A 27,084-nucleotide genomic window follows, 5' to 3' on the forward strand; every position below is an offset into this window, starting at 1 on the left:
AGTCCCCCGGTGTCTCTCTACGCATCCATCCATTCTCAGACACGCACATATCTCTTTCTTTCTTTCTTTCTTTCTTTCTTTCTTTCTTTCTTTCTTTCTTTCTTTCTTTCTTTCCTGATCAGTGGTATTCCCTGCCCCAGACATCTCCCCTTAGTGCCCCTCAGTCCCAGCTCTCTGGGTTTGTAACTAGGCCCCCATCTCCCATTGGGGCCAGTGCAGCGGGCATCCTTCCTTTTATTCTCCATGCCCAGAGGCGCCCCCTACAGACACGACATGACCCTCTGGCGGCTGTCAGGGGTCCCTGAAAGTCGGGGATGGAGGTTATGAATGAGATGGAGCCTGATTTGTATATTTATTTATTTATTTATTGTCACTCAGTGCACACAACAAAAGTCACACACACACACACACACCACATACAAAAATCCCAATGAAGAGCTAAATATGCAATATACAGCACGACAGACACAACTCTGGCTATGGTCCTGCCCCAGGGCGGGGGGCTGGCTGGCGCAGGGGGTGGGGAAGGGGATATGGGGCCTTTCCGCTCTAGGGGGCGCTGGCTCTGATCCAGTCCCAGAGCAGGGGGCTGTTGGGCTCAGGAGGGTGGGAAGTGGGACTCGGGTTGTTTCCTCGCTAGGGGCGCTGGTTCCCCGCATGGTACGAGTTGTCCGGTCTCCGCCCAGCTCCCAGCAGGGCAGCGTCCCCAGTGGCTGAGGGCGGATTAGGCCATGTGGGGTGAGCTCCTCGCTCCCCCCAGGGGGGTCTCCCAGAGGCACAGCAGTGGTGGGGGGCAGCTGTGGGACTCAGGGTGGTGTCACCAATAGAGCCGGGAGTCCCGGCCCCTTGTCTCCGGGCGGACGGGGGCAGCGGCCCCTACACCACGCGGTGGAGAACGTTCTTGTGCTCGGGGCCCCTCGCACGCCTCAGCTGCACCACGGTGGAGAACAGCCACTTCACCTGCAGGGGGGCAGAGAGAGCAGGGGTGAGAGGGGTCAGGGCTGGGGGAGCTGCTCGGTCTGTCTGTCTGTGTCATCCCTTCCTGCTTTTATGTCTGTGTCTCATTCACTCAATCTCTGTCTTATTCACCTATTCTTCTTTCTCTTTCCTTCTTCTGTTCTTTCTTTCCCTTCCAAGCTGCCCCCTACTGAGCTAAACTCGTTCACTCCTTCGTTCCTACGTTCGTTCTCTCTCACCTTGAACAGGGTCACGGTGGCGCTGTAGCAGACGCTCAAGAGGAAGAGGGTTATAAAGACTGAGAGGCTGGACCAGAGGCCATCAAGCTCTTCATCTCCGTCATCGCTGCAAAACTCACCCGACACGATCATCTCTGCTGGGGGGAGAGAAAGAGACATCAACCCCGACTCAGCCACTGTGACAGAGAGAGCTCGGACTGTGCATCCAACACCAACCCGCCTATCCCCTTCTCATCCTTCCATCCCTCCACCATTCCCTCTCTAGACATATCCAGCCATCCTAAACCACACACCCCTCCACTCATCCATCTCTAGACCGACCCCGCCATCCATCCATCCATCCATCCATCCATCCATCCCTAGCGACGTCCTGCCCACCTATCTGTGTCGAGATACAACCATCCATCCATCCCTCCATACACTCCCACACAGCCCTCACCCGACCCATCCATGACCACACATCCCTCCACCCATCCATCTTTAGAAAGAACCATCCATCCATGACCACACACCCCTCCCCCTATCCATCTCTAGATACAACCATCCATCCATCCCCACCCACCCCCTACCTATCCATCTCTAGATACAACTATCCGTCCATCTCTGGATGCAACCATCCATCCATGACCACTCACCCCTCCACCCATCCATCTCTAGAAACAACCATCCATCCATCCCCACCCACCCCCTACCTATCCATCTCTAGATACAACTATCCGTCCATCTCTAGATGCAACCATCCATCCATGACCACACACCCCTCCACCCATCCATCTCTAGAAACAACCATCCATCCATCCATCCATCCATCCCCACCCACCCCTCCACCCATCCATCTCCAGATACAACCATCCATCCATCCCCACCCACCCCCTACCTATCCATCTCTAGATACAACCATCCGTCCATCTCTAGATGCAACCATCCATGCATGACCACACACCCCTCCACCCATCCATCTCTAGAAACAACCATCCATCCATCCATCCATCCCCACCCACCCCTCCACCCATCCATCTCCAGATACAACCATCCATCCATCTTTAGATGGAACCATCCATCCATCCCCACACACCCCTCCACCCATCCATCTCTAGATACAACCATCCAGGCATCCCCACACACCCCTCCACCCATCCATCCATGACCACACATGCCTCCACCCATCCATCCTTATACACAACTGTCCATTCATCCAACCATCCATTCCACACATCTTCACTCACTCTCTCCATTTGCACACGTTCTCCATCCCTCCATTCCCACAAGCGAGGTGGCTCAGGATCCCTTAGAGTGTGTGTGAGGTGCTGGGATGCAGCAGCGACGGGGGTGCCTCCTAAAGACCAGGATGGATGGATTTCATGTGTTTTCCTCTATGACGCTGATCCCAATGTACCTAACACTCAGGAGTTGCTTCAGATGGAACACAGTCGCCTCTGGGGCTGTTTATTTAGGGCTCCCTTGGGTGGCACTGGGATGGTGGCATCTGGTGGCTGTTTATAGGGGGCTCTCACGGCCGGCACAGAGATGTGGCCCCCTTTGGTGTGGGACACAGGGGCTGTTTAGATAGGGACCCCTTGTCCAAATGCCAAGCTGTAGCTGACATGGGGGCTGCGGAACAGTGTCGCTTTGAGGAACAGAGCCATGAGTAATTTAATGATGGGGAGGCTCAGGATCTCTCCGAGGAAAGATGGTGCCCCCTGCAGGATGGCGCCCCCTAGCACAGCAGTGGGGGCATTGAGGTCAGCTCTGACTGTGGGGGGAGAACCCTTCATACTGAGCCCACTGCCATGCTCCCTGTAGGTGTGCATGGCTTCTGGATGACGCAGGTCTCATTCCCTACGTGAGGGGGATCCAAGGACTTGGTTGGAGTTGGTAGCTGCTTCTTAGAGATGGGTGAGATATCCCCATATAAACTGACCCCCGCATACCCCACCCAAGAGTCAGACATGTCTCAGTGCTCGGTGAGGGGTCCGTGTACAAACAGCCCCCATGTTCCACCCCAGAGGGGAAGCAACTCAGCACGGGGTGAGGGATTCCTGTAACACCTGTCCCAGAGACGGCTGCATCTTAGAGCTGGCTGAGAGTGGAGGGAGACGAGGCTGTGTGGCTGCTTCTGGGTGCATGGTTGTGTCTCTCTGTGTTGTGCGTCTCTGTGTGTGTACAAACATCACCGCCCAGGCGGGAGGGTCTCTGGCTCATGCCATGTTACATGTGTGTCCATCTGTACCAGATTGAGCTCTCTCTCTCTCTCTCTCTCAGCAACCACTGCAGTCTCCTACTTTGTGCGCCCCTCCCTGCTAGCAACTGCACGGCCCCCAGGATAACAGCCCTAACACTGCTGCTGCTGGCTACGCACCCTTTAGCACCATGCGTGAAGCTCTGTGCTTGGCACTGGTGTGTTCGAGCCCTGCACTCGCCCATCCAGCCCTGGGGCTGACACACACACACACACACACACACACACATGTGCGTGTATGTGTGTGGGTGCCCTGTTGGGGCTAGGTAGGAGACAGGGCTCATGTGTGGGGCCATAGAGGAGTCTGCATCCTTTGTCCCACCCCACTGCCTGGGCCCCCTATGTCACCAGAGCTAGTGAGACTTTAGCTGAGCCCTGCTGAGTGTCTGCTTCAGATAACAGCCCTACTACTGCTGCTGCTTTGCGAGCACTGGGTGCCAGGAGCTGATCCCTGGTGCAGGGTGTTTACTGTATGTTGTTCTATCACCCCCTCCCCAGCTGCCACAGGGGGTCGGGGGTGGAGGGAGACCCCTTAGCCTCCTAGCCAGCAGGGGAGGTGTGTTTAGGGGTCAGGGAATTTGAATTGCCCTCCCTCCACTGATTCTGTCTGGAAACTCTCCCTGCTCCTCTCTGGGGTGGGATGGGATGTGGGGTAAATGCTGACCTTGACACAATGCCCCTCTGGGCATGCACAGGTTCTAGCCTAGAGGACCTTGCCTCAGTGGGATCCTAGGGATTGCTTAGCCATCCATCCATCCTTCTTCATCCATAACCATCATCTACCCATCCCTCCTGATCTGTACCATCCATCCATCCTTGCTCATCCCTAACCATCCATCCACCCTCATCTGTATCTTCCATCCACCCACACGGATCTGTACCCATCCATCCATTCTTGTTCCTAACCATCCAGCCATCCAATGTCCTGTCTGTCTGTCCATCCATCCTCATCCCTCACCATCCATCCATGCAACCCCATCCACTTATCTGTCTATCCCTTTCAGTATTCATCCCCCCCTGTCCCTCCATCACCATTGGTACCCATTGACACTAATCCATTCATTACCATCCATCCTTTCCCAAATATATGTAGTCAGCCATTATCATATTTACCCATCCTTTCATCTCCATCTATCACTCACTCACTATGGGTAACAACCCATTCATCCATCCACCTGCCCATCCCCATCGGTACCAGTCCAGTGCCATATGTAACTACCAATCCATTGACATTCATTTATACATCCATTCATCCCCATCTCCTCCTGTCCATCTATGACAGTCCATCTATTTATCCATCCATCAATCCTTCAGAAAGTGTACCCATCCAACATTCACCATCCATCCATCTATACCCCCATACGCACCCTTCTCTCCATCCGTCCACCCATCTGCGGATCCCCATACATTTTTTCTATCCCTTGGCATCTGTTTATCCTTTGGCATCCACCCTCTTTGAGCCATCCAACCATCGTTCCCTGAGTGCAGTGCAGTCTAGTTGCAGGCACACTGGGTGGGACATTCAGGACACCTGGATTCTGTTTCTAGCTCTGTCATTGACATGCTCGGTGATTTTGGGCAGGTCCCTTCCACTTTTGGTACCTCTGTTTCTCCTCCTCCTCTTGCTGTATTTAGGTTGTGAGAAGGACTGTCTCCCACTGTCTGTGCTGTGCCCATCCCAACAGGGTCCTGGTCTCAGTTGGGGGTATAGGAGTTAATTTAATCCAAATAATGATCTTTCTATTTCTCTCCTCCTCCTTGTGATATCTCTTGGTGATATCTCCTGCCCCCTGAAGTATGTATCCATCTAATCATCTCTTTGAACACCTGGCCTTCCAACTGAGATTGGCTTGAATGTGTCTGCTCCTCCGCAGTATGTACGTGCGTATATGTGTAACTGTGCATCTACCCCCCTTCTCCATCACTGTTTCCATGCTGTGTCTGTACTCATGCATGCATTCATCCTTCCTTACATGGCATGGACCCACATATCTACCTATCCTTCCTTCCATGGCATCTACTCATCTTTCCTTTCATGGAATCTACCCATGTATCTATGTATCCATCCATGGTGTATATGTATCCACCCATACAGGATCTGGGTATTAGCACCCCCAGCCTTATAGCATCTGGGTTTCTCCCAGCCTGCAACTTGGGACCTTGTCCACCTTGGGCGACCTGCAGATTTCACCCAGTGACACCACAACAAGGAGACCTGGGGGTGAGCTCAGACTCGTTCCGTTTATTCACTTGTCATCACTGAGGGCACAGAGATTATTTACAGGAAGCTGTACTGGACAATGCTACCAGTGGGGCTGGGAGGAGACGTCTTCATTTACCAGAGACTTTGCTGACACTGCGCTGGGTGAACTTCATCTGCAGGGCTTCGTGGATGACCATGCAGGTGTAGGTGTCCCCGCTGTTCCAGCTGTCCTTGCTGACTTTCAGCTTGCTGTAGAGGAAGAAGTTCGAGTCGCCATCTTTTTCCTTCATGGGCGGAGTGGTGATGTTGTCAGTCTCCTTTTCACCTTCATGGTTCTTCATCCACTGCACCGAGATGTCCTCGGGGAAGAAGCCCCGCACCAGGCAGGTGAGGCTGACGGAGTCTCCTTTGCTCCTTAGCTCCTCGTTGTGGGGGCGCAGGAGGTAGACACCCGGGGTGGAGTGCTTGCCTTCGGTGGATGGGGATGGAGGACACAGATGAGCCAAGCACATTACTCATCTGGGGCACATGGGGATAAGGATGGTGTGTGTGTGTGTGTGTGCGTGTGTAGGATGGTAGGAACATCCCCTCTCTCCTTCAGGATGGAGGGGCTGGGGACTGGGAGCTGGTATCTCTGGAGCACAATTTGAGGGTGTGGATTTGGGGATGGAAAGGGACTCAGGGGCCAGGATCTCAGGTTGTTGGGGGTTGGGGCTTCCTCTTAAGGAGCATCCCCCCTGCTGGGGGTGGGGATAGGGGAGTCTTTCCCCTTAGGGACCCTGAGCTCCTCTTACCTGGCTTCTTGGAGATGGATTTCACAAGGGGCGAGGGTAGGTCTGAGTGCTCCACTCTGCAGGTAAAGGTCTCTCCATCCTCCCAGTCGTGGGTGAGGATGGGCATGGACCTGGAGGCGGTGAAGGTGCCGTTGAAGTGCTCAGTGATGTCCGGCTCATCAGGCCTAATGGACTCTGGCTTCTCCCGGGACCAGACCACCCGGAGGCCGGAGTCGCTCGGCAGGTTGACCACCAGGCAGGTGAGCATGGGTCTCTGGGTCACGTACAGGGCGGTGGGGGATGGGGGCACCAGGAAGACTTGGATGTCGCTGGGAGATGTTTTTTCTTCTGGGGATGGGAGAGCCTGGGTCAGCCACTACGCTGGGTCTCCCCTGCCCAAGCCCATCCCGATCTCCTCTCACGCCCTGTCCCCTAAAAAGCCCATCCCAGTCTCCCCCCACCACTCCTCTCCCACCTCGAGCCCAGCCCGGTGTCCCCTCCCCTTCCTAGGCAGCCTGGCCCGGCTCAGTGTCACCTCTGCACTTGTGGGCGTGGTCCTGCTTTTTGCTTCCGGTGCCCGGGTGATACACCTGGCAGGTGTACATCTTGCCCTCCAGCCACTCGTCCTGGGAGACACTGGCATTACTGCGGGTCCTGAAGGTGCGGCCGTTGGCGTCCTTCTTGGCAGAGTCGGTGTCACCAGAAAGTTGCCCGGGCTTGCCGTCCACCAGCCATTCCACCGTCAAAGGCTCGGGGTAGAAGCCGGAGATGAAGCACACCAGCTGGATGGCACCTGGCTTGCTGGTGCAGGAGGAGTGGAGGACGTGCACCTCGGGTTCAATGGGGATGGGCTCTGGGAGAAGGGTGGCAGGGGTTAGTTGTTGTACAGACCCCTCCTGGGCCCCCCTCACTCCCGGCAGCACAGTGCCCTCTACTGAGCCCCAGCACCCTGTTGTCCACAGCATGGCGCCCCTTACTGAGCCCCCCACTCCCTGCAGCACTGGGCTCCCTACTGAGCCCTCTGCCCCTTTCCCTGCATTGCAGCACCCATCGCTTCTCTTTGCATGGTCTCTCTTTTCGTCCCTCCACCCTTTGGTGCGTGGCCTCTCTCTTTCCATACCCAACACTATCTAGCTGTGCCCATTCACTCCCATCTCTCTGTGGTGTCTCTCTCTCCATCTCTCCTCCCACAGTGGTGACTCCCTCGGCTCACAGCACTGGCAGTCTCCCATCCTCTCTCCCTGCACCAGTCACCAGATCAGGGACCTGAGAGAGCCCCAACCCCTGCCCTTCCAACGGGCTGCATCGCGCTGTCCCTACTTGGGATTTCCTTGGAGATGCTGGAGCTGGTGGGCTGGTGTTGTACTTTGCAGCTATAGGTGTTAGACTTCCAGCTGCTGGACGGGACGGTGACCTGGCTGCTGAGCGTGTAGAGGCCGCTGGAAGGTTGCAGCAGGGAGGGATAAGTCTTCACGCCCGAGGAGGCGACATTTGGGCTCCACGTCACGGTGACCGGCTCGGGGAAGTATCCTTTGGCCAGGCAGCCGAAGGTGATCTGGTGGGTGTCGTCGTCGGTGCAGGAGGTCAGGGGGAAGACAGACGGGGCCGTGGGGCTAGCTGCAAAGGGAGAGAGAGCGAGGCCATGAGACGCAGCCCCTACCCCGCTCCATGCAGCACGGGGGCCCTAGCGTGGCACTGGGCCCAGCACTCAATGCCGGGGGAGAGCATCCCCTAACGGAGCCCCACTCTGCTCCATTCAGCACAGCAGACAGCTTGTGGTGAGACTGTTGACAATTGCAAGGTCTTGTTAATGTCTGTGTTTAAGTGTGTGCCTGAGATTGGAACCCCCCATCTTCCTGGTTGAGTCACAGAGTGACCAGGAGCAGGGCCCCCAATTTAACTTGTGCTGCACAGACCCTGTTGTACTAGTGATTTTAGCTTGGGTAAATCTCATTAGGTTCCTAGGCGGTAACATCTTTGGCCCCTACTGGCTTGTAAGCATTTCTATGGCTCAAAAGCACATTGTTAGATATCCCCAATGAGTTCCCAGGACATTGCAGGAAAGACTGGGGCTGTTCAAGTCAACCCAGGACATATGGGCCCTTTGGGTTAGAGTTCGGGTTATCATTATACATAGGGGAGGAGGATTAAGGGTTAGGGTTAGGTGCTGGGGTTAAGGGCTAGAGGTTGCTGGGGTAGAATTAAGGGTGATGGTTTAATGGTTTGGGTCAAATACCTTTCCACTCTCAAGTTCAATATTTGATGTGTTATGATTGGATTTCTAGCCAATTTTGTAGTCATTCAACCATCAGATTCCTACCGGGTCTGATGCCATTTCTCAGAGGGAGTTAGTGAAACTCTTGTTTCCTAAACCAAGGGACTAATTTGCAAGTTCTGATAGTTCTTGTTTTGGGATGCTTGAAATTAGACTGGAGACATCAAAGCTCTGGTGCTTACAGGGTGAAGGTGGGGAGGTTAGGGTTAGAGCTGGGGTTATGGTTAGGGGTATAATTGGTCGTTAGTACTTGTTTCACAGTGGTCTAGAAAACCCAATCTAGGATCAGGGACCCATTGCACCGGGAGCTTTACAGAGAAATAAGAATGAGGACTCTACTGATCCCAGGACCATTGCAGCCTAAGTGATCTAAAGTCAGGGTTGGGGGGATCAGGTTGGGACGTTAGGGTTAGGGGTTGGGTTTGATGAGAGGGTCAGAGTTGAGGGTCAGAGTTAGGGAGTAGGGGCTAGAGAGCCGGGGTTCAGTATGAGGATAGGACTATAGGGAGAGGGCGAGGTTTAGGGTGTTGGGGTTAAGGAGTTGGTGCATCTGTCCACTGGGGTTAGGGTCCTGGTTAGGGAGTTAGGACAGAGTTGGGTGTCTAAGTAGTTGGGTTTAAGGTTTGGTTTAGGGTCAGAGTTCTGGGCTTAGAGTAAAAAACCTTCCCTCCCCCAAACTCAGTAGTCGACTGGCTTTCACGTCCCCTCGCGCACGACCTTTCTAGCCAGATTCCCACTCAAGAAACACTCATATTCTAACCAATTTGGATGAAGATTTTGCTGGACACTTTCCTAAACTCTACAGTAGAAATCTCCCAAGAATTCCAGCGGCCTCACTTTCTAGAAGCCCAAACTTGAGGCGCATTGGGGAGCAGTTACTGGGGTCTGCATCTCCAGTGGGCTTTAGCCGGAGACCTCAGAGCTCATCCCCCTTGGAAAGGAAGCCCAATGCGTCTCCAGCTGAATGCGCCGCAAAAACGGAGCCAGCTCAACTCAAAGGCCAAATTAGGAGCCTGAACTCTGAGCTGTTGCCCGAAGAGGGGCTGCCAGTTACATCCAGCCCCAGGCAGCCAAGCTGACATCTAGCTGTGCTGGGAACTCCCCACGCTCGGCCCTCAGCATGGAGCATGAGCACAGAGCTGGTGGAGGGAGGCTGGGATGGCTCAGAGAGACGTGTTCCCACGCTCGGTGAGTTGAGGGTTTTACCTCTGACAAGGGACATGCTAAAGGGAAATTTATGCCTCAGTTTAGAAAGTTTTTGGTTGCAGATATTTTCGACTGGGCTAAAGAGAGGAGACAACAAAAGCCCCTTAGAAACAATTCAGCTGTTCCCCCAAACCTCTAGTTTCAGCCCCCCAACCCTGAGCACCCCATGTCTGCTTATGTCCCTGAGTCCTGACCCCCAGCCTCCTGCTAGCCCAGCCCTGCCCCCCACAACTCTGCCAGTGCCTCTCACTCCTGACCTGCAGCCCCTGCTAGCCGAGCCCTGGTCTCCCCCCAGCCCTGCCTGTGCCCCTCACTCCCATCCCACAGCCGCCTGCTATCGCAGCCCTGGCTCTCCCAAGCTCTGCTGGTGCCCCTAACTCCCAACCCGCAGCATCTGCTAGACCAGCCCTGGCCTCCCCCCAATTCTTCCAGTGTCCCTCAGTCCCAACCTGCAGGCCCTGCTAGCCCAGCCCTGCCCCCCTGAGCCCTGCCGGTGCCCCTCACTCCTGACCTGCAGCCCCGGCTAGCCCAGCTCTGGGCTCCCTCTACAGCTCTGCTGGTTCCCCTCACTCCTGACCTGCAGCCCCCTGTTATCCCAGCCCTGGGCTGCCCCCAGCTCTGCTGGTACCCCTCACTTTTTACCCACAGCCCATGCTACTCCAGCCCTGGGTTCCCCACAGCTCTGCCAGTGCCCCTCATTCCTGACCTGTAGCCCCTGCTATCCCAGCCCTGCCGCCCCTGGCCTTGCCTGTGCCCCTCACTCCCGACCCACAGCCCCTGCCAGCACAGCCCTGGGCTCCCCCACAGCCCTGCCGGTGCCCCTCACTCCTGATGTGCAGCCCCTGCTAGCCCAGCTCTGGACCCCTTTCAAAGCTGTTATCCCAGCTTATAGCTAGAGTGTGAGATAAGCACCTCTGTTCCCCTGTCTCTGTGGGGGGTGGGGGGCACAGCACTGCCTATGTTACCCATCCCGACCTCCCCAGCATATCCAGGCTCTGCAGGGGAGCCATGTTCTGCACCCTTCCCTGGTTTTGGGTCCACACAGGGGGATGTACCCCACTGCCTTCATAGGTGAGAACAGAGCACAACACTCCTGGCTCCCAGTCCCCCTGCTCTAAGTCACTAGACCCCACAGCCCTCCCAGAGCTGAGGAGAGAACCCAGGAGTCCTGGCTTCCAGCCCCCACTGCTCTACCCACTTGTCCCAGCTCCCCTCCCAGAGCTGGGGATAGAACCCAGGAGTCCTGGCTTCCAGCACCACTCCCATTCTAACCACCAGACCCCACTGCCCTCCCAGAGTTGGGGAGAGAACCCAGGAGTCCTGCTCCCCTCTCTACAAAGTTTTCTTCCCTAAAGGTGCTCACTCTGATAGGGTTAAAACACCCCCTGTATCACCCCAATAGCAGCCGCTTTCCTCTAATTTACTCACCAAATTATCAGCCATGGTGGGTTGCAGCCTGGCCCTGGAGACTGGAGGGTTCTGTCCATGTGTCCCACTGTGGTCTGTGTCATTTGGATTGTTCATCTGAGGTTTCTTTGCCTGTCGGACATCCCCTCTTCTTCCCCCACAATGGTCATCAAAGATAATTATAGGTTGTTATCTATCAGTGACGCCCACTCAGGAGCTTTTAGTGTTGAAGCTGGTGAGAAGGTGTGAAAAGTGGATTGGATGGGGCGAGTGCTGGCGTGAAAAAACAGCTTTCACTTGTCTCAACTTCCCCTTTTTGGCCCATATTGGTTGTTTGTTGGTTTTCACCAGAGATTCAGTCATGAAGCCTGCAGAGCGCAGAAAAGATTGAAGTCTCTGGTGTGTGTGTGTGGGGGTGTCTTTTAGAGAACCTGCCATGGGGGGCGTGTGTGTGAAAAAACAGACTTTACTGCTGTCCTGGAGCTGGGGATAGAACCCAGGAGTTCTGGCTCCCAGCCCCCACATTCTAAGCCACAAGACCCCACTCCTCTCGTAGGTCTGGGGATAGACTGATCCTGGAAGGGAAGGATAGTGAGATAATAGGTATTCAAATGTTTCCTTGCAGTGCATCTCTCTGTATGCATCACAAGCTCTTCAAGGAGTGAGTGATCTAGTGGGTTTGTGTGTGTATGGGGTTGGGAGCCAGGGCTCCTGGGTTCTCTCTAGGAGTCTGGGAAGGAGTGGGGTCTGGTGGAATAGAGAGGTGAGCAGGCTCACAGCCAGGGCTCCTGGCTCTGTAGAGCCCCCTATGAGGTTGGAGTCCCACCATTCTTTGGGTTTAGGATTCTCAGTTCTTAACATCCTGACTTGCCTTTCTCTCTGACAGAGCTCCCACAACCCCCCTCTGTGTTCCCTTTGTTCCCCTGTTGTGACGACATTGCTGGGAGCTCCACTTGTGAGGTGACTGTAGCCTGCCTCGTGACTGGCTATTTCCCGGAGCCCGTGGACATCAAGTGGAATTCTGGCACGGTGACCAATGGGATCAAGACCTTCCCAGCCGCGGCACAGAGCAGTGGCAGGGCCTTCACCCTCGTCAGCCAGCTCACCGTCCCTGCCTGGGACCTGGTGAACAACACCTACCAGTGCAGTGTGGAGCACACTCCCTCCCATAAAAAGATAGATGTGGAGATCACGAATGGTGAGCTACATTGGGATGCCAGAGAATGAAGAAAAGACTGAGGCAGAAGTGTGCAATAAAGTGTCAGAGGGAGTGGGGCAATACAATGACAGCGTCCATGGGAGGGAGGATAGAGAAGAAAAGGGATGGATGTATGGATGGACAGTGAAGAGGGAAAGATGTAGGGAGTGAAAGAGAGAGGGATGGATGGTATGGAGAGTGGGCTAGGTGGGTGGACTGATGGAGATACAGAAGTATGGATGGATACAAGGAGGGACGGCTGGAGCAATGACTTAGACAGAGTGATAGATCGATGAAATGGTGCAGAGGGAAGGAAGGAGGGAAAGGTAAAACTTTCCTCTCTCAGTTGTCATTCAGGACTTGAGCACATTGTCCTCAGAGCTGTAAAACTGCAATTGATTCATGCCTCTGACCTGGTATCCATTTTCTGTCTTTGCTCCCAGTATGTGAGGCTCTCATTCATCCTGAGGTTCGCCTCCTAGGCCCCTCCTGTGAGCGCAACTCTTTGGAGAAGCAGCTGGAGGTGGTTTGCCTCCTCCTGAGATTCAGCCCCGGTGCAGCCAAAGTGGAATGGCTGGTGAATGGTGAGAAGGGGAACCTTCCCACCACGGACTTCTCCATTTGGAAGGGCACAGAAGGCTTCTATATGGGCCAGAGCTGAGTGAACGTCACCAAGGAGAGCTGGGAGAAGGAGGACGTCTACACCTGTAAAGTTACCCTCCCAGCGAGGGGAACGGAGCACTTCATGCACAACACCAGCAAGTGCTTGGGTGAGGGGCTATGGTCATGCACGGTGGGGTGGGATGAAGGGTTACTCAGAAACCCGCCTCGCCTAAGGGTAGGTGGGACTGTGCCCAGATCCCAGGGTGATGGGTGACATAGAAATACAATAGTGAGATGGATACTGGGAGTGGGTGGGGAGAGGGATGGGTGGATGCAGTGATAGATATGGTGGCTGGATGGATAGAGAGATAGATACTGTGGCTAGAAGGATGAATGACTGGAAGGAAAGATGGATATGATGGTTGGATAGAAAGATAGGTCTGATGGATGGATGGAGTGAGAAAGGGGATGTATATATGTGAATAATTATTAATAAATAGATGGAGCCATAGATGTTGCACAGGAAAGTGTAGATGGAGAGGCAGAAAGGGATTGTTAGATAGCTAGAAAGAGGCTTTTTTTCCAATAGTTTCTCTCTTCCTTCCTTCTAACATCCCATGAAATTGAGGGATCACAAAATTAGGGGAATGACAGTATCTCTCTAATCTTCTGTAACGCCCATCACTGTAGTATCCTTCATGGCCCAGGGAATTCATGGAGTCTTCTGCTCTTCTTTCCCTATTGAGATGAGTCCTTTGTATTTCCTCAGCCTGTCTCAGTAACTCAGTGGCTCCATCTGTCTATGTCACCGAGCCGTCCTACGATGACCTGATTGGGGAGACAGCCCGTGTGACGTGCTTGGTGCTGGGCTATATCTTGGTAGATGTTCAGGTGGCTTGGGAAGTGGATGGGAAAGCCAGCTCTGAGGTGGAGACAGGAGCCCCGGAACAAGCCAATGGGACTCAGAGCATCACCAGCACCCACAAAATAACCTTGGAGCAATGGAAGAGCAGGACCAACTTCACTTGCAAAGTGAAACTTCCTTGTTTTGGAGAAGTCACCCAGGATATGCCACTCATGGACATGAGTGAGTATGTCTGTGTTTAAGTCCTGACTCCCTTTGCAAACTCAGCCAAAATCACTTTACTCTTGCTCTGTGCCTGGGCCTGCAAAGTGGGGATAAGGCTCCTTGGTTTCTTTCAGCCAGTGTCTGTTTCTGGAACGGAGCTCTCTTTCCCGTCCGTACATCACCTAGCGGGAGGGGGTTGCAGTCTCGGTTTGGGCCAGTAGACCCCACCACAATAATAGTAATGGTGAATGTTTTCAGACCAGCTTTGGCCATGGAAAATGAAGCCCTTGCAATTCACTAGAATCCATTAGGGTGGTGAGGAAATAGAGGAGGATCTGGTGGATATTTCCTGGGTCTTTCAAAGTGACGATTCAGCCAGAGCCTTCACAAGAGGTGATGAGGGACAGAAGATATAAAGTAGGGTTAAGATGGTCCATAAAAGTTAGATTCATTGAGTCTGAGGCCAGAAGGATCATTAGGTCATCTAGTCCGACCTCATGTTTCCCTGGCCAGAGTATTTCACCTATTTACCCCTTTATCAAGTCCAGTAACATGTCTTTGACTAAAGCTTCATCTAGAGACACATCCCGTTTTGATTGGAACCCCTCAAAGGATGGAGAATTCACCACTTCCCTTGATAGTTTGTTCTGATGGTTTTCTTCCAGTATTGTTGCCTTACAACGAATTTGAATGTGACTGGTTTCAATTTCTGGCCATTGGTTCCTGTTCTGCCTTTTCTGCTAGATTAAAGAACTTTTTAGTACCCGACATTTTCTCTCTGGGAAGGTATTCATACACTAATCAAGTCACTTCTTCAGTTTGCCCTGAACTGAACTAATATAACTCCTTAAATCTCTCATTTACATCTGTTGAATCCTCATTGAGGCTCTTCTTTGAGCCCTTTTCAATTTTTCAAACCACAAAGTTGTGAAATGGGTGGAAAGAAATCTAGAGATTTTAATAAATGTTGGGTTGCTTTTATTTGCTTTCTGGTTGGTGAGCTGGGAAGCTAAAGGGAGTGGGTGGGGATCATGTTTTCAAACTTTTCTTTGCAGTCAGTGGCGACAGACCCTTCCTTTTTTGATTAAATGAAAGCTGAGATTCCCTGGCCATCGCATGAGCTGTGGATTTAAGGAAAAACAGCAAATACCATAATAAATATGGCCAAGGTTGGTCACCCCTCACATGTTCGACTGAGGGACACAGTGGAGACATATTCCATCTCCGGGAGAGAAATTAGCTTCATATCACATCTCTGTCCCTTCCAGCCTACCCTGCCCATGAGTCTACTGTCTCAGCCACTGTCTCCTGCCCGGACCCAGAGGAAACTCCAGGGAAGAGAGATTCCCACACGTTCCTCTGCGACGTCACTGGATTCTTCCCAGCAGACATCAGTTTCCGCTGGGAGCACAACGGCTCCATAGTCCTGCCTCCCAGTACAGCAGTGGCCCCATCGTCAGATCTGGCCAGGCCTACTCCACTCAGAGCATCTTGAGAGTCCCCAGGCCCAAGGGGGAAGGAGAAGCGGGGCCCCAGTATTTCTGCCTGGTGTGGCACATGACGCTGAATGAAACCTTGAAGGTCAAGGTGAAGCCAGGGAATTGTGAGTTGAAGCTTCCAAAGGGTGATGAGAGGGTTGTTCATCCCAATACGGTCAAGGCCCCCATTACCTCCAGGGGCTAGTGAGGGAGCTAGCACCAGTTCAGGCTTCAATGCTGGGGTTTCCAAAGGGATTCACGCTCTCAACTCCCACATCGGCTTGCAGTGAGAGTTGTGGTCTCAAGTCCTGAGGGACCTTGGGAGACCAGCAGCCAGAATATCACTGGGGTAAAATATAAACAGCACCTTCTGCCTGTGTAGTGGGGAGGGGTTTTGGGGATGCAAGTTGTATCCTGAGCTCTGGATGTGGGATCTAGTACTTCCAGCAGGGGGCCGAGAGCCAGGACTCCTGGGTTCTATCCCCAGCTCTGGGAGGGGAGTAGTGTCTAGTGATTACAGCGTGGGGGAAAGGAGTCAGGAATTACCATGGGCAGGTCATTTCTCCTCTCTGTGTCCCAGTTGCCATCTCTGTCATCTTCATTGAGCTCATGAATTTCAGGCTGGAAGGACCCTGAGTTGAGCAAACATGGCAGGTCTGTCCCCTGCCATCTTTTCCACAATGGGGCTTTCTCCCATCAGAGCCAGAGACCTTCAGATCTGCTCATGGGACCCAGAGACCCAAATAATAATAATGGGACCCAGGAATCCCAATCCCTGGGTGTGTTGGAAAACCTCAGCCGTTGTTCCCGACACCACATGAGATGAGGGTCCTTCCCCTTCCATCAGGGAACCCAGTGCCCTATTTCCCACCCCAATGACCCTTGGCCCCTTCCCAAAACAGCCCCTGGGCTTTGCACCCCTGAGACAGAGGCACTTAGTTATCAGCTGGTGCCTCTTGAGTATTCACTCATCTCAGGCCTCAACGCTGCCTCCTGCCCCCAACCAGGTGGCGGAAACTGTAATCAACATCCTCTGGAGGTCTTTCTCCTTCCCCCTTCCCTGGAGGATCTCTACATAGGGCAGAACGCCACCATCAGTTGTTTGGTGAGCAGCATGGAGACCCCCGGAAGCCTGGAGGTCTCCTGGAACCAGGGTAGCGGGGGCCCATTGGCCGTGGTCTCCAGGGAGCCGGTGCTGCAGGAAAATGGCACCTACAGTGCAACCAGCATCCTGCGGGTGTGCATGGAGGAGTGGCAGGCAGGGGAGGAGTTCACCTGCACAGTGAAGCACCAAGACATCCCATCAGCCATTGTCAAGACCATCCACAAGATTCATGGTAAGAACCCTCCTTTCCCCCGTAGGGGGTGCTAGCTCCAATCTGGCTGGCTCAGGGTGTGGGGAATGGGACACAGGTCCTTTTGTCTCTAGGGGGTGCTAGCTCTGATCTGGCGTCAGGTCAGTGAGACTAGGCATTACACATTTGTGGGTGGGATCAAATGTGCAAATTTATGAGACAGAAGGGGACGGAGAGTCAGGACTCCTGGTTTCTTTTTCCAGCTCTGGGAGCAGAGTGAGGGGTGGGGTCCAGTGGGTTGTAGCAGGGGGGTTGTGTGGGGGATGGCAGCCAGGACTCCTGGTTCTCATCCCTCACCATTAACCCTTTGGTGTTTCCTTGTTGCAGTGGTCTCTCCCATAACCCTTCTGTCTACATCTTCCCTCCTCACGCTGAGGAGCTGGCGCTCCGGGAATTGGCCACCATCACCTGCCTGGCCTCCGGCTTCCGGCCCAGAGACATCTTGGTGACATGGACCCAGCAGGACCGGCCCGTGCCCCAGGAGGCCTACACCAACATCGGTCCCGTCCGGGAGGCCGGGAAGGAGGAGCGCTACTTCATCTACAGCAAGCTCAATGTCTTGGCATCTGAATGGGGATGGGGGGACACGTACGCCTGCATGGTGGGGCACGAGGGTCTGCCCATGACCTTCGTCCAGCGGAGCGTGGACAAAGCCTCCGGTAAACCCAGCGCTGTCAATGTCTCTGTGATCTTGTCCGATACCGACGTCACCTGCTACTGAGGAGCAGAGCCGTGTGGGCTCCTCATGGCGTATCTGAGATGGCCAGGGAACCTCGTGGGGTCTGGGATTCCTCTTAGCCTGTGTGTAAAGCTGTGGGAGCTCTGGTGTACAGAGCGTGGCTGTGTGTGGAATATGCCCAAATAAAAATGCAGCATGCCAGAGTTTGTGTTCAATGGGATGTCTTCTTCTAGCAGGGGCCATCTCGATGTCTTATCCACCAGCCCAGCCTCCCTCCTACATCATCTATATCCATTCACCACCCTTCTTTCTGAAGTATCTCTTACTATCCATCCAGTCTCCTTATGCATTATTTGATGCATTATCTAGATCTATTCATCAAAGCTTCCTTCTGCAGGATCTATCCATCCATCCTATCCTCTGCCATACCTTTGTCTGTTTTCCCCTCTTTACTTGCTGTCCATTTTCCTGCCCACCTGCAGTCTCTCTCTCTGCACTATGTCTGTTTATCCATCTTTCCCTTGGCAATATTTGACTTTGTCTGTTCTCCCTTTTGCAATCCCTGTCCATCCGTCCAACATCTGCAGTGTCATCTGTCTACCTTTGCTTCTACAACATCCATCCATCCGTCCGAAATTATGCAATATCCTCTGTGCATCCATCCATCCTCATGCAATGTCATGAGTCTGGCTGCCCATCCCTCGGCAGTGACTTGCTATTGTTCATGATATTGCAGCTCCTAGATGTCCTGACCAAGGTTAGGGCCCCATTGTGATGGGTGCTGCATGAACACACAGAGGAAACATCCTTAATGCAAGGTGCTCACAGTCTCAGCACAGAGAGGCTGGGAGGCACAAAAGGATTATATCTGGGATGCTCGAAGGGGTGAGACACCAATCTCCCCCTGGAATTATGAGTTTATTTCAGTGGCAACTAATTGCCTAAGAGTCCTTTAAAGACCCCAGCCCAAGTGGCTTGTCTCTGGTCACGCTGCAGGTCAGTGGGAATAGAGCCCTGGTCCCCCATCTCCAAGACTTGTGACTTAACCATTGCACCTGTCCAGCAATGTAGGCCTAGCCACGCTGGTGTCAGAACCCCGAGGAGATGCTTCCTCACCTGACCACATAAGGTGGAGGCAGAGCCTCCAGGAACCTGGTGTTATGTCTGCAGGGAGCTAGGCGGCAGGGTGAGACTGAGTTAGGAGCCTTCATTCCCAGCAGCTCTGTCCCCATTGTCCCTGGATGTGTGAACAGGTGGGTGGTGATCAGGGGAAGTGATTTCACTTCTGAGTATGGCACTGGGGAGACCGACACTGGAATACAGCATCCAGTTCTGGGGTCAATGTGCAGGAATGGTCAGAAGCGGTAACAGAATGTTAGGCTCCATTAGGAAAGGGACAGATAATAAGACAGTAAGTACCATATTGCCTCTGTATAAATCCACGGTATGCCCACAGCTTGAATACTGCGTGCAGTTCTGGTCGCCCCATCGCCAAAGAGATATAATAGAAATGGAAAAGGTACAGAGAAGAGCAACAGGGCTACGGAGCAGCTTCCATGAGGAGAGATTAAAAAGGCTGGCACTGTTCATCTAAGGAGACAGCTAGGGGGGATTTGAGAGAGGTCTATACAATCATGGCGGGTGGCGAGAAAGTGAATCAGGATGTGTTATTTACTCCTTCACATAACACAAGAGCCAGGGGTCACTCAATGAAATTAAACGGCCACAGGTTTTAAGCAAACACAAGGAAGTACTTCTTCACACAACACAGAGTCAACCTGTGGATGTTGTGAAGTCCAAAAGCATAACTGGGTTCAGAAAAGAATTAGGTAAATTCATGGAGAATAGGTCCATCAGTGGCTATTAGCCAAGATGGTCAGTGATGCAACCCTATGTTCTTGGTGTTCCTAAGCCTCTTACGGTCAGATGCTGGGACAGTATGAAAGTGGATTAATCACTCGATAATTGCCTCATTCTGGCCATTCCATCTGATGCATCTGGTATCAGCCACTGTTGGAAGACAGGCTACTGGGGTAGATGGATGACTGGTCCGATGCAGTACCGCCATTGTTATGTCAACATATTCAAAAAGAAGTTTGAAAAATTGGAGAGAGTGCAAAAGAGAACCAGAAAAATGATTAGAGGGCTGGAGAAAATACCTTCCAGTGAGAGATGGGAGGAGCCGAATCGGTTGAGCTTATGAAAGAGACATTCAAGAGATGGCTTCATTGATATGTATAAGTACCTCCATGGAGAGTGACCGGGGTCCCTGGTGGGCCATGCTGAGATCGCCCAAGTAGGGCATATTGCAAAGAATAGGGCAGACAATCCCCCAAACTGGTGGTTATTCTGATAGATTCACCAAACTAACAACAAAACAGCTTCTACAATACCTTACTGATTACCCAGAATCCAGAAATACAGTTCCCTTAAAGCAACCCAGCCTTGAGCTCCCACCCAGACAGCCAAGTCAAATATGATGAGGATTACTGAAAATCTTGTTAATCATATAAAAGTTCTGCCAATCCCAAGGGATCGGAGACATTGCCCATCTGGTCAAGGAATATTTCAGATCTTACCCAAATAGATGCTTACAGCCAATTCTTATTAACTAAACTATAATTTATTAAAAAAGAAAAGAGAGAGAGAGAGACTTCTGGTTAAAAAGTACAGGTAGGAATAGAGTTCTTAGGTCAGTTTCATAGCAGAGATGGTTAGCTTCAGAGTTGCAACGAGTCCCTTCTAGAATCAGTTTATCAGGTTATAGTCCAATGTCCATGGCCAATATCAGGATGATGCAGAATAGAACTGGAGGCCTCTGTCTTATGACTCAAACTTCCCCTGACGAATCTTAAGCAGATCTGAGATGAAAGGATCAGGGCCCAAGAATTTTTATAGACCCCTGGCAGCCTACTGTCAGCCTCTTGACAGCAGGTATTCCTTGGGTGAAGGATAGTGTCTTTGAAGTAACTTCCTATTTCCTAAGCATCACCAGTAATTAGCTACATGGATTAACATAAAGCAATTGCCTACCTCCCACCATTTGCAGGTACTTTACTGTATCTTCTATGATTCTATATACTTCAAAGAGAATTTAAGACAGTGATATCACTTCATTCACAGTTCATTTAAATGTCAATATCTCCTTTTGATTTCTGAATCAGCAGAGTACAGTGATAGACAGGAACTGTTTGGTTACATTGTCAACCTCTAACAATATATATGTAAACACACAACACCCAAAGGCGCCGACTCCGTGGGTGCTCCAGGGCTGGAGCACCCACAGGGAAAAATTAGCGGGTGCTCTGCACCAAGCAGCAGCCAAGCTCCCCCCTCCTCGTCTCCTTTTCCCACTCCCTCGAGCGTGCCATGTCCCCGCTCCTCCCCCTCCCTCCCAGCTTCCTGCTCCCCCCTGCTGCCTAACAGCTGTTTGGCAGCGCTTAGGACTTTCCGGGAGGAGGGGGAGGAGTGGGGACGCCGTGCGCTCGGGGGAGGAAGCGGAGAAGAGGCAGGGCAGGGGTGGGGACTTGGGGGAAGGGGGTGGAATGGGGTGGGAAGAGGGCGGGGCTGGGGTGAGAAAAGGCAGGGTGGGGCTGGGACTTTGGTCAAGGGGTGGAATGGGGGTGGGGCAAGGACAGTGCAGGGGCGGGAAGAGGCGAGGCAGGGGTGGGACCAGGGGCAGAGCACCCACTGGGCAGAGGGGAAGTCGGTGCCGATGACAACATCACAAACATTATCTACTACTATGTCTCTAAAGAGAAATCTGGGGCACAGCTGGGGAACCATTGAAAGACTTGCCAGAAACAGACAGGAGTGGAGGAGCTTCATCACTGCCCTAAATGTCAGAGGCGTAATGGGAACTAACTAACTATGTCTCTGAAGCTTGAATCTGGGTTAAGTAGCCTACTAGTTGTGTAACCCTTTCTGGCCCTGTGTCACAGCGAGAAAACACTAGGCACTAAAGGTGTCTAACTTAGTATAGAAAGGCTTAAGAGGTGCCAATGGCTGGAAGTTAAATGCAGAGAGAACAAATTAATAATAAGGCACAACATATGGAAGGAAACCTTTGGAACTAACTTCCAGTGGAAGTGGTGAAGTCTCCATCTCTTGAGATTTGTACATCCAGCCTGGGGTCCCTTCTGGAAGATATGCGCCCATCAAAGACAAGTCATTGGGCTCCGTAGTGGGCTAGCTGGCTGAGATTCTCTGGCCTGTGGCATACAGGAGGTCAGACTTGATGCTGTAATGGTTCCTTCTGGCCTTAAGATCTACAAATGCACCAGTCAAGGTTTCAGACCTAGGAAGGTCATATCAATTATCCACCACCGAACTCTATGGCCCAGGTCATAGAGTGCGTTGGTGGGAGAATTAAGTTTTCAGCCTGTACATCTGGAGAGCTGTGGTCTTCCACTGTGGCTGTAAACCAAACCCAGAGCGAATCATTGTCTCTGGGCCACGATGTTTCAATAACTGTAGTTTCCCAGATAAAGCGGAGAGGGACTGTAATCCTGATGTCCCTTTGAGTGCCCAGGTGTGTACAAAATTAAGGAGGCTCCAGGCCATTTCCCAGGCGATGTTCATGCCATTGACAAGACACATGGACAGGCTCAGGGAATGCTGGGCTGTGAGTCCTTCCAGCTCTTGGGAACGGGTTCCCAATGGAGCCCAGGCTGGTGGTGGGTGAAAGGGGCTCTGACTGAATGGTATCCCATGTGGGATGAGTTGGGAGAGGTCTTGACTCAGTCCCCATGACACAACCACATAAACGGCTGAAGGAATTAGAAATGGGCCATGGAGACGTCTGCCTACAGGGAGAGAGGTCACGCTGTGTGATGGTGGCAGAGTCGCCCCAAGGGAAAAGTCAGTTGGGGGCCATCACTTCTGTTTCCAGTGTCTGACAATATGGGGCAGCTCAGGGTGTTGCTGATGGGGTGGCCGTGCCTTTCCCCCCTTTTTGTAGGGCTTGCGGGTGGGCTGGTCAGGTGTTGCCCAAATGTGGTGATGAGCTACAGATCTTTCCCCTTCTAGGAGCATGGGTTGAAATGGAGTCCAAGCGGGTAGTGGCTTAAAAGTTGTTCCCATCAGATGGCCCCGTTATTAGGTGTATTACAGTCGTGTGTAGAGGTCTCCACTGAGTTTGGGACCCCAATGCGCTAGGAGCTGCACACCCAGAAGAGCTTAATATCCAAACAGAGAAAGGGTGTGAAGGGAAACTGAGGCACAGAGAGGGGAGGTGAATTTCCTGAGGTTCTGCAGTGTCAATGACAGAGCTGGGAATAGACCCATGGGGGTCCTGAGTCCCATCCTAGTGCTCTGTTCACTGCCCGTGGGATGATACGAGTTGAGGGAGGTCTCAGAACAGCTCCGTGGGTAAATTCCCCAGGTCCCCAAAATAGGGATCGGGGGGAATTGGTGCTTCTGCTGCCCGGGAACTGGTCCCAGCATGGCTCAAGCTGGCATTGGCTGGGAAGATGCTGCTGTTGGTTGGGTGTGCATGGCCCCATTGAGCTATGCATTGGCAGGTCTCAGCCCAGCTCTGTTGCTGGCCTGGGGTTGGGAATCACATGCTCGGGGTGGCTGGGGTGTGTAAAGGAGCCAAAGGGCGTGAAATTTAATGGAAGTTGGGGCTGAAATCCCTGAGGCTGCTGTGAGAATTGCAGCCTGTGACGGGGGGTCTCCACCTGCAGCCTGCCCGGTCTCCCCTGGCAGGGACCCTCTGTCTCTGGCCCTGGACGGGGATCTCCTGCCAAGAGCACAGATCGGAGCTCCCCGCTGTGCCCGCTCAGCTCCCTGGGTTAACGAAGAGGCCTCTCTAACCGGCACGTGTGTCTCATCCCAGCTCCTCTCTGCCTCGTGGAGGACCAAGGCGTCTGTGTTGAAGGAGGAGAGGAGGAATCTGACGGTCTCTGGACACCTGTTGCCTTCATTGCTCTCTTCCTGCTCAGCCTGTTGTACAGCGCCGGCGTCACGCTGCTTAAGGTAAGAGCAACAGCGACCTTCATGGTCCCGCGTCACTGCTCAGAGCAACAACCCGTGCTCAGGAATCGATCCCACGCCATCAGCATGCAGCCAGCCGCCAGCCGCCATCACCACCCATAGTCAGTGATTGTCAGAGGCCAGAGCCAAGGGCGAGAGCCACAGTCAGGAGTTGGAGCCCAGGGTTAGGCGCATGGCTGGACCCAGACAGGAAGAAGGCAGGAGCCGGGCTGGACCCAGGCGGGAAGAAGGCAGGAGCCGGGCTGGACCCAGACGGGAAGAAGGCAGGAGCCGGGCTGGACCCAGACGGGAAGAAGGCAGGAGCCGGGCTGGACCCAGACGGGAAGAAGGCAGGAGCCGGGCTGGACTCAGACGGGAAGAAGGCAGGAGCCAGGCTGGACCCAGACGGGAAGAAGGCAGGAGCCGGGCTGGACCCAGACAGGAAGAAGGCAGGAGCCAGGCTGGACCCAGACAGGAAGAAGGCAGGAGCCAGCCTGGACCCAGACGGGAAGAAGGCAGGAGCCGGGCTGGACCCAGACAGGAAGAAGGCAGGAGCCAGGCTGGACCCAGACGGGAAGAAGGCAGGAGCTGGGCTGGACCCAGATGGGAACAAGGCAGGAACAGGGCTGGAACAAGCAGTCACAGCTGCTATCGCAGCCCTGGGGAAATTCTTTGGGCAGCTGCTTAACTTCTGCTGGGCTCATGAACCGGGCTGCTGACTCTGCCAAGCAATCAGGGCGGAGCCAATCAGGCAGCCGGCTCCAGGCCAGGTGCGCACGTCAGGTTGCCTGGGACTGGCTCTGCTGCCAGCCCTGATTCCTGACAGTGACCAACGATCAATGAGAGAGAATCAGGAACGATTACTTATTAATAATCCACCATCCGTCATCACTAATTAACGAGCTCCCATGACTGTTGATATGGGAGTGATCAATCAATGAGAATCAACAATCTTTTATCAATTCTAATTAATTATCCCCGAGAAAGTCAGTAATCAGGGATCTCTGGTCAGTACTTAGTGATCTGTAATTAATGCTGAATAGCCATTAATCTGCAATTAATTATCAATAATCAACACTCACAGATCAGTAATTAATGTTAAAAATCAATAATCCAGGATCAACCATAAGTAAGCAGGAATTAATGATTCGTTGATGATACGCTATAATCACTTATCAGTAATAACCAATTAAAAATCATTGAACAAAAGTGAACAATCACTCATTAAAGAGCAAAACTAAATTTTCAAAGAGCAAGGATCAACTAGCGTCAATCAATAACCACTCAGCCGCGATCATTAAGGATCAGTCGTCGGGCCCAGATGCACAAAGGGCCAGAGGTGCCTGTGAAGCCGGTTCCGTGGCAGGTGTAACCGTGCCTCAGTGGGTCAGAACTGAGGATGCCCAAATTCAGGATGAACTGCTGAGAAATAGGGCAGATACACCCCCAGACTGGTGGCTTATTTCCCATAGGATATACCAAACCAGCAACAAAAGTAAACTCCTGTTTCACCACACTGGTTAACAAGGAGTCATAAAAGTCGTTTCCTTGGCATTTCAGTTCTTATATCACCACCAAAAGCACTGGGTTCAGAGATGAGTGGTTCTTTACAACCAGTTTCATCAAATAAAAGGTTCTTCTGATCCCAAAGGAGGAGCCACACACCCAGGTCAATATATAACTTAGATCTTACCCAAAAATCACTTTGGTACCAATCCTTTAGTATCTAAAAATCTAAAGGTTTATTCATAAAAAGAAAGAAAGAAAGGCTAGAGTTGGAATTGGTTAAAGGAATCAATTACATCCAGTAATGGCAAAGTTCTTGGTTCAGGCTTGTAGCAGTGATGGACTAAACTGCTGGCCTAAGTCAAGTCTCCGTAGTGCATCCACAGCTGGGATGGGTCATTCAGTCCTTTGTTCAGAGCTTCAGTTTGTAGCAAAGTTCCTCCAGAGGGAAGAAGCAGGATTGAAGACAAAATGGAGGGGTTTCCAGGCCTTTTATAGCTTCAGCCATGTGGAGCGCATCCCATTGTTCTTACTGTGGAAAATTACAGCAACAAGATGGAGTTTGGAGTCACATGGGCAAGTCACATGTCCATGCCCAATTTTGCTCAATCATTGTAGGAAGCCATTACCTGTGCTCCAGACAGCACATTTACATGACAGTCCACTCAGTGTAGATGGGTGTCTCCCATAGTCCATTGTCAACCAAGGGTTTTTTGATGAGCCACTTAATTTAAACAGTCCCTCCAAGATGTGCTGGCCAAATACCTTGTGGGTGTTACCCCAGGAGCAAACATTTGAAATCCAGGTATAGAGCCAACTTATAACTTCACATACAAAAATGACACATGCATACAGATAGCATAATCATAACCAGCAAGTCATAACCTTTTCATAGACACCACACTTGACAACCTTTTTACAAATATATAACAGTGGTTGCAACAATGATCTATAGGGTCATATTGTAATCAGATAACGTCACAGCAGGGGCATGGTGCAATGGGCCTGGTACCAGAAGCAGGGAGAATCGGCGGAGGCAGCTGCGGCTCCCCAGGGATTTGGTGTGCGGCACCCGCTGGGCAGTGGCCGTTCCCTGAGGCGGTTTGACAAGGCTGGTGTCTCTGTCTGGAACATGAGCTCCAGCTCAAGCCAGACATCCTGGCAGGACGCAGGCGTGGCTGGGGGAGGCTAGATGGTCCCAAGGGTCCCTTCTGGCCTTGCTCTTCCAGCCGAGGATGCTGCCCGTGAGCGGCACTGGCTGAACCCCTCTGCTCTCTGTGTCCCACAGGTGCGGTGAGTGCCCGGCTCCGGGCTCCTAGGAGGGGACAGCACTGCTTCGTCCTCTTCATTCCCTCCCTCCATCTTCAGCCCTGCCGGGCTCCGGCCCCCTCTCCGGACACCGGGAGGGACCATGTTCCACGGCAGCGCGGAGGGCGCGACAACGGCCGCTGAAGGGTCTGAGCTCCGCAGAACCCAGAGCAGGGAGGGCAGAGTCCTTCCCCGGACGTCCCCGTGGGGCAGCCCACGCTGGAGCTTGAGCTCAGCCCCGTGCCCCTCAGTCCTCCACCCCCATCCCACGGCAGGGACTGGATTTCCTTGTGTGTCTGTGTGTGTGTGTGCAGGTCTGTACTGTCCCGAGGTCTGGTCAACGTGGACTGTGGCGAGGGAGAAGAGTCTCATTTGCTCCATCATTTAACTTGCAACTTACACAGGAATTGTGAGTTTGATTGAAAATAAAATGGATTAAAAAATTGGTTGCTGCATTTGAAGATGGTTTTGTGGGATTTAACCAAGGAGAACCCTACCCACTGTATGTCCCAATCCCCTGCTATCCACCCATCCGTCCATCCATTCCTCCCCACATCTCTCCTTCTATCCATCTCTCTATCTATCCCCATCCTCCCCACATCTATCTATCTAT

The 27,084-nt window shown here is 52.7% G+C and overlaps 1 protein-coding gene and 6 gene segments (V, D, J or C); 1 reads left to right on the forward strand and 6 right to left on the reverse strand.

The window, feature by feature from the left end:
- LOC102932895 overlaps positions 1–27,084 on the reverse strand; it is a 489,191-nt gene that overhangs the window by 410,615 nt on the left and 51,492 nt on the right.
- Positions 1–27,084, reverse strand: part of LOC102940154 (immunoglobulin epsilon heavy chain-like) — a 1,331,510-nt gene that overhangs the window by 376,440 nt on the left and 927,986 nt on the right. The gene's annotated exons all lie outside the window — the stretch shown is intronic.
- The window catches only part of LOC119563587, a 797,667-nt gene that overhangs the window by 356,408 nt on the left and 414,175 nt on the right, over positions 1–27,084 (reverse strand).
- Positions 1–27,084, reverse strand: part of LOC119567833 — a 275,078-nt gene that overhangs the window by 190,646 nt on the left and 57,348 nt on the right.
- LOC122462688 overlaps positions 1–27,084 on the reverse strand; it is a 104,340-nt gene that overhangs the window by 19,867 nt on the left and 57,389 nt on the right.
- LOC119568011 overlaps positions 5,658–27,084 on the reverse strand; it is a 937,337-nt gene continuing 915,910 nt past the window's right edge. The window contains 4 exon segments of the C gene segment in view: positions 5,658–6,107; positions 6,433–6,759; positions 6,947–7,264; positions 7,732–8,028. Of these exon segments, the coding sequence occupies positions 5,767–6,107; positions 6,433–6,759; positions 6,947–7,264; positions 7,732–8,028 (1,283 nt within the window).
- On the forward strand, positions 10,929–17,884 carry LOC119567843. The segment is given in 6 exon segments: positions 10,929–12,497; positions 12,941–13,267; positions 13,870–14,187; positions 15,438–15,772; positions 16,655–16,984; positions 17,330–17,884. Coding segments are annotated over 3 exon segments (770 nt in total).

This window comes from Chelonia mydas, chromosome 13 (assembly GCF_015237465.2).
Source record: "Chelonia mydas isolate rCheMyd1 chromosome 13, rCheMyd1.pri.v2, whole genome shotgun sequence".
Lineage (NCBI taxonomy): Eukaryota > Metazoa > Chordata > Testudines > Cheloniidae > Chelonia > Chelonia mydas.